The sequence below is a fragment of the Athene cunicularia genome (assembly GCF_003259725.1).
Source record: "Athene cunicularia isolate RWA chromosome 28 unlocalized genomic scaffold, athCun1 chr28_part1, whole genome shotgun sequence".
In the NCBI taxonomy this organism is placed as follows: Eukaryota; Metazoa; Chordata; class Aves; order Strigiformes; family Strigidae; genus Athene; species Athene cunicularia.
In genome coordinates this window covers 1,973,066-1,980,108 of record NW_020799139.1, presented here as the reverse complement: position 1 = coordinate 1,980,108, position 7,043 = coordinate 1,973,066, and the positions used below count along the sequence as shown (strand labels likewise).

Sequence of the window (7,043 nt, the reverse complement as noted above, 5' to 3'; positions counted from 1 at the left end):
GTCCGAGGGGCTCGGGGCAGGACGTTCCAGTAAATGCAATGGATTTTAAGCTCTGGGATGTCCCCATCTTTATTCCACAGCCACCAGCTGCCCGAAGACAGGGAGAGCACAACCCCCAGCGCAGCTTCTCAGGCCGCTTGTTCCATGCTCCAAAAACAGTAAATCTGCCCCCCCCCGGCCCCAGCACAAAACAAGCCAAGCCCAGGGGGGAAGTCTCGTTTTCTTAAAAACAAGGGATTTTAAAACAATGATTCAAGTTTGGTAACTCCTCTCACCCTCCTCCCCGGCTATAAATGAGGCCGAAACTCACCCTCATGCAGAAATCAGGTTCAAAGTTCAGCCAATTTGTGTGGGCCACCGACAGCCCCATCCCCCTCGCGGGGGTGACAAGGGCAACTCAACTCCTTTTGCAGAGCCCTGGCCCGGGGCTGAACCCGGCTCCTGAAGCCCGGGGTGAGCTTGGAGCAGGATCCTGGAGGAACGTGCCAGGCAGGGGCTGGCCCCAGGTCGTGTTTGGTGACAGAAGTACTGGGTTCTGCTTGGCCTGAGAGGGCTGGCGCGTTGGCAAAGGAGCTGGCTTGACTCAAAACGGGCTGGAGCAGTGTCTCAGCAGGCCGAAGGCAGCAAGTTGCTCTCCACCTTCAGTCCTTTGCTGGCCAGGAAGGCGTCCTGCTTGGGATCGCGGCCCAGGAACCTCCTCAACATGTCAGAAGCATCCAGGGAACCGCCAGGATGCAGGATGCAATTCCTGTAATCCATGCCCACCTGCGAGGGGACAACAGAGTGGGACGCGTGGGACAGCTGCCCCGGCCCACGGGCCCGGCAGCGCAGGACGCCCTCCCTACCTTGCAGTTCATGATCCCCTCCTGCTTGAAACGTGTGTGGAACATATCCATGGAGTACACCTCGCTCCAGAGGTAGCCGTAGTACTGGGCATCGTAGCCTCCGGCCAAGTGGCCAAACGTAGCAGGCATGTTCGTACCTTTGGGGCGAAGGAAGGGAAGGGGCGTTAACGGGGACAGCTGCTGGAACTGCTCACAGCGTGGAAAAACCCCTCCGTGCTGACAACGTGTCAAAGCAGGCACTGGGTCAGCGGGTTCGCAGTCCCAGGGGAAAGAGGGAAGAGCTTTCCAGTTCTTTTTGTATGGATTTAGCCTCGTTTTTCCTGGAGCCAGCAGAAACGGGGACCACTGAGCCAGCCTGAAGCCCCAGCCTTGAAAAGAACCTGCTGAGCCAAGCTTGCAGGCCAGGCCTAGAGAGACAGCAAGCGGGACCCCCCCTGAGCCCCTGGGTACCTGGGGTGGCAGGGACGCCCAGCACCTCCTCACACAGCCGGGCAAACACCTCCACGGGGTCGGCCTTCGTCTGGGTGTGCAGCGCCTGGTCCACCTTGGCCAAGACGATCTGCCGCAGGTTGAAGAGCCCTGTTCCGGGGGGAGGAGGCAAACTGAGCTCCTGCCTGCAGCACGGACACGGCAGGGCAGGCCTGGGGGGCTCACACACTTCTCCCCACACCCAACTCTTGACCCGCTTCCCCAGTCCAGCCCAGTTCAGCAGCACCCACAGCCCCTGCCTGTGGATAACCTCTGCCCTCCCTGGCACCTCCTCTCACCGTGCCACCACCCTCTGCACCTCTGCCACATCACCCTCGCTCTTCCCAGACTAACAGCAGACGTGGCTCCTTCCTCCCCAGCCCCCTCGGTCCCCACAGCAGGTAAGACAAAGCCTTTTTGCTACCCGGCCAGGTCACTAAGAGTCCCCTTCTCCTCCCCATGACTGGGGACACCACAGCGAGGCTCTGGCCCTGGCTGGGGACAGCACAGAGCTCTCACCCCCTGCCAGCCCCTCCTTGCTGGCTCCCACTTCCCTCTGCAGGGACCCACCTGTGTTTGCCTGCCGGGATTTAATGAGCTTCTCCAGCAGTTCATCAGGGATGGGGCTTCCAGTTTTGTAGTGCCTGGACATGCGCAGCAGCGGCTCCTTCTCCCACACCCAGTTCTCCAGCATCTGTGATGGTGCCTCGACAAAGTCCCGCTCCACGTGTGTCCCGCTGAACATGGCAAACTCCGCCTAGGAGACATGGTAAGCTCAGAGCCAGGTGTCGTTTAACCCCCCCAGGGAGCACGGCAGGGGGAAAAGCAACAAACCGACCCTGTGCCAGCCCAGCCAGGCCTCACCTGAGAGCAGAGCTGGTGCATGACGTGCCCGAACTCGTGGAAGTACGTCTCCACTTCATCGTGCTGCAGCAGGGAAGGTGCATCCGGCGTGGGTTTGGTGAAGTTGGCCACCATGGCAGCCACCGAGATCTGCCGGCTGGAGTCCGGCAGGAGGCAGCCCGGCTGCAGGCCGAAGCAGGCCGCGTGCCCGTACTTCCCCTCCCTAGGCCAGGAAGAGGAGGCCGTTACCCAGATCCTCGCCCACAGCCAGCCAGGGGGCACCGTGGCCCCGCGCCGAGCAGAAGCCCCCGGCGAGGCTCTGCTCCTGCCCGAGCAACCCCCGTCCCTCCACACAGCCGCGTGCCCAGGAGCAGGACAGCCTTTCCTCCTCCTCAGGCGTGAGGCAGGCTCTGTCCCCCCTGTCCTAACCCTCCTCCCTCGTGTCGCCTTGCCCAGGGTCTCACCGCGGGTACAAATCCAGGTAGAATTTGCCGATAGTCTCCCCGGAGGAGGTGTCCTTCACCGTGTAGAGCTGGACGTCCTCGTGCCAGACCTGAGCCTTCTCTTCCAGGTGGAAGGTGAGCCCCAGCAGCTCCTGGTAAATGGCCAGCAGCCCCGTGGTGACCACCTGCATGGGGAAGTATTCCTTCAGCAGGTTCTGGTCCACGCTGTACTTGGTCTCCTCCACCTGGTTCATGTAATAGCGCATGTCCCAGGCATTGATGCGGTTGTCAAACTCCAGGCCGCGCTTCTCGCACTCTTTCTTTTTCAGGTCCAGGATCACAGCCCGTTCCTTCTCCCCGAGGGGTTTCAGCTTCTGGGCCAGCTCATCTAGAGGCAAAGCAGGCAGGGTCAGTGCCCCAGAGCAGCACACCCGGCCCAGCACACCCTGCCCTTCCCCTCCGCAGCCAAGCGCCATACCCAGGAAGGTAGCCACCGTCTTGCTGCTTTTAGCCATGTTCATCTCCAGCACGAAGTCCGCGTGCGTGTTGAAGCCCAGCAGGCTGGCTTTCTGAGCCCGCAAGTCCACCAGCTCCTTGAGGATCAAGCAATTCTCCTGCGAGGTAGAGTCAGACAAAGAGTGAGGGAGGGGTATGCAGGCGAGAAAGGAAGCACGAGCCCCAGCCTGGGAAGAATCACAAATCTCAGACAAGACCCCTTCAGCACCCAGACCCGACCCCAATTCTGTCTGGCCCTGCTGGCAAGCAGCAAGGCCCACCTACCTCTTTGCACCTGGAGTTGAACATTTCCTCCACCTTCCTCCTCGTCTCGGGCACGTAGCACTTCTTCAGGAGAGGGAAATAGTGCGGGTATTTCAAGGTGACTTTCAGTTTGCCATCCTCTGTCTTCTCCAGGGAGTTCAGGAAGTCCTCAGGGAGCCCCCCTGAGAAAAGACAAGACTGATGAAGAGCCCCGGCCTCTCCAGAAACACCAGCTCCGGGGCTGAGGACAGGAACAGGCTCCTTGGCCAGAGGAACCCAGGCACTCAGGGCCACAGAGAAATCATCCCGAGCGCTCCGTACCTAGTTCCTCCTTCGAGAAGGGCAGGTAGGTGGTGTCTTCGTTGAGGTTCTTGTTGAAGTCTATGCAAAGGACGCTCAGCTTTTTCTTAATAGCTTTGATTTTCTTTAAAATACAGATGAAGAGAGAAAAGTCAGTCCCAAGGGGGAAGTCAAAGAGCGCCGTTGCCCGGCTCCAGCCCGCCTCCCGAGTGGCCCAGCCGCCTGCTCTTGGCTTTTATTCAAACGCAACGCTGCAGAATTAACTGCGAGCAGGCGCTGAGCTCTCAGCCTGGAACAGGCTCCCTCTGATCACACCTGGTAGGGAAGCAGCCACCTCAGCAAGGTCCCATCTGTCTCCTGCCAGCTCAGGAGCTGCAGGTGTTTAAGCAACCACCTCCTCTACCCTTATTTCATTTCACCTTCTCTGCTATTTTTAACGCAGTTTCGAGCTCCTTCGCTGAGCCGCTGGCGCACGGTGAGAGAGGGGGAGCCTGAGCAGCTCAGCCCCCCCAGCTCCAGGGGGGACCTGCCCTCACTGTTCCTTTGCACTATCTGCAGCTTCAGCTTCTCAGGAGCCCCCCAACTCCCAGCATTGACCCCACTTTGTAAATGACCTCCACTTCAACGGAAAGGAAAAAGAGGGGTGTAGAGACATCACCCAGAGTGTCCAAAGCCACAGGAATCAGGGCAAAATTCAAGAGTTTGAGCCTCAGTCCTCTGCTCTAATGCTACACTGCAAGGCCTCCTCTATGCATCCTTACTTCAAGCTCTGTGATCTCACCTCCTGCGTTTCCTCGGGGAGATGGAGACCGTTTCTTTTACCCAATTTGATCAGCCTCTCTAGATATCTCTTTGCTTCAGGCTTCAGCGCAGCGCTCTCTGCTTTCTCCTGTAAAACAAAACCCACGGGGAACCGCAGGATCAGGTGTTGCAGAAAGTTGGTTCCTGGGGGGAGATGTGGGCTACTGTAACACCAGTGACCCAGAAGTAGGTGGAAACACCCCACTTTGGTGTATTGGTTCCTATCAGATTGTTTGAAACACCTCAGCCTTATGCTGCATTACAGCACTTCTCAGGGCGTTACGCAGCCCCTCCTTGCCTCAGCCGGGCTGGTTTACTAACGCCACTTCACAAAGGGACAGTCGAGGTCCTGAGCAGCGGCAGAGCCCTCAACCCCCAACTCCCCAGTTCTCACTAACAGCTGGACCATCCTGCCACAATCACACAGCGATTCGGTTCCATACCTGACTCACTTCTAAGTTCTGGGGCAAAGGAAAAAGCTTTGCTGTAATTCCAGAAGGTTTCAGTGCGCTGCTCAGGTGTATCCCTGACAGAGCATCCTCCCAAGCACACACCTGGAGCCAGACAATCCTCTGGTACACGTCCTGCCTCATGCTCATTTCCACATCAAACTCCGAGAGCTTCTTGTCGGCCTCGGTGCTCGCCATACGGATGTCTTTGCAAGGAGAGACGTGCTGGGGGAAGTCCAGCATGTTCCGATGAACTGGAAAGACAGAAAAGGGATTGGGGTGAAGGCAATGGCTTCACGTCCCAGAACTGCTTGTTGAGTGGTAGTGTACAGAGAGCCTGTGTTAACTGGGAGCCAGTTTGATGACCCTGGAGCCTGCCCTGCCTGCCCACACAAAGGCAGAGCAAAGGACTGCTGCCAGACAAACCTGGCACTGCCATCTCTGAGCAGCACCCAGTCACCCCTGTCCCACTGCTTTCCCGCTACAATCCACCTTTCTGACAAAACTCACAGTAATTCCCCATGCCCCAGAGTTCCCAACACGTTTGCCCCAGCTGGTATCAAGAGGTTCAGGAATCACAGGACTCCTACACTAGCAGACACGTGGGCAGCATCACTGTGTGACTCCTCTCCGTAGAGAACCAGGCTCAAAGTGACACGTCTCTACTGCAGACGCTCTTCAAAAGCCACCACGTCCCAGGTGTGCTCTGTCCCAACGTATTTCCAGTTTAGAAGTGAAAACAGGGAGAACATTCCCTGCCACAATCTTTACAAAACCTCAAATAATACAAGTCCTGTGGGAAGGTGCTGCCCTCCGGGCACAGGTGAGCAGGCAGCTCCTCTCTGTTGCCCAGGGAAAGTGCTGACAGTTCTGCTGAAGTTAACATTACCCCTGCTTAGTAAGGGCTTTTCCTCTTATTTTAGTAAAAAGAAATCAGAGAGAAGAAAGAAGAGGCTTGCAGGCCGGCTGCTGCTTCGTACAGACGCGACATCTCCAACAGGGGCGGTCAGGACAGCTGACAGATGCCGTGAGGCAGGAGGGGGCTGCGTGACTTTGGCACTCTACTGCTGTGAATAATTAGCCAGAGATATATCGAAACCGGCATTGTTTGCCAGCACAATGCCACCATGTCATGTCACTTTACAATCTCTAAAGCGATAGCAGTGTTTAAACAAGGCACACGGAGAGATATTTATCCGCTGCCTCAGGGAAAAAGTTAGAAAAGAGCTGAAGATCTCTTAGATCACCCAAAGCATTTCTGCCAGTGCACAGTTTGTTCCCACTAATGCACCTTGACACATAAAAGCAGGAGATAACCTTGAGAACCTCACTACTCGTCCCGCGGACCATCCTGCTGCCAAAGCGCCGTCCTCATTTTAGACTCACTCTTCTGTTCCAAATCTACTCTATTCTTTGTACTTTTATCTAGCTATATAAACACTAACTGGAAAAAAACCCAAACATACTGCTGCTGGCACCAAGGGAATAAAAAAAAAAAAGGGGGAGATGACAGCATGGAGTAAAAAAAAAAACCCAAACACCTTAATAACAACATGTTGCTTTCCAGACTGCCAGTATTCCCTCTCGGTGTACGTACCCGTATATTCCACTTCCACATCTGCCAGTGCCTTGAGAGTGTTTTCATAGGACACCTCGCCCTGCTCCTGGGAGCCCACCCGGTCGTACACAAGCTTTGTCCTCTCCGTCAGCTCTGCTGCCATGTTTTCTATCTGTTCGGCAGTCAGGTCCCATCTTAACTGATTTGCCAACAGCCTGGGGGACTGGCTGTCCACAACGTTACCTGGGGACGCGGGGAGGAAACGCTCTGTGAGATACAGTCTGACACAGCCTCGAAAGAAAACTCAGCTGCATAACTAAAGCTCGATAAAAGCACTCAGAGGAGAGGCCCAGCAAACAAACCCCGCTGATGGGCAACCCGGCTTCTAAGAAACTGGGGCGCTGGCAGCAATCTGCGGTTGGATTATTTTCTGGGCATTGTTTACCCTCTCAGTCATGACAAGCCCTTCCCAGAAACCTGACTCCCTCTCCCTGCCTGCCTCTGGCAGGTGCCTCTGCCCACGGGACGGGGCGGGGGGGGGCTGTCGCTGTCCCCGACCCGGGGTGGGAGCTGGGGG

At 56.6% G+C, this 7,043-nt stretch overlaps 1 protein-coding gene across 1 annotated transcript; it reads right to left on the bottom strand.

The window, feature by feature from the left end:
- Positions 1-51: 51 nt before the first annotated feature.
- Positions 52-6,710, bottom strand: THOP1 (thimet oligopeptidase 1). The gene is made up of 12 exons (XM_026864952.1): positions 6,506-6,710; positions 5,014-5,162; positions 4,440-4,547; positions 3,680-3,782; positions 3,380-3,540; positions 3,078-3,213; positions 2,621-2,987; positions 2,178-2,379; positions 1,884-2,070; positions 1,296-1,424; positions 846-982; positions 52-765 (listed from the first exon to the last, which is right to left on the bottom strand). The coding sequence occupies exons 1-12, from the start codon at positions 6,627-6,629 to the stop codon at positions 607-609; spliced, it is 1,962 nt and encodes a 653-aa protein (XP_026720753.1). The 5' UTR covers positions 6,630-6,710; the 3' UTR covers positions 52-606.
- Between the last annotated feature and the right edge of the window lie 333 nt (positions 6,711-7,043).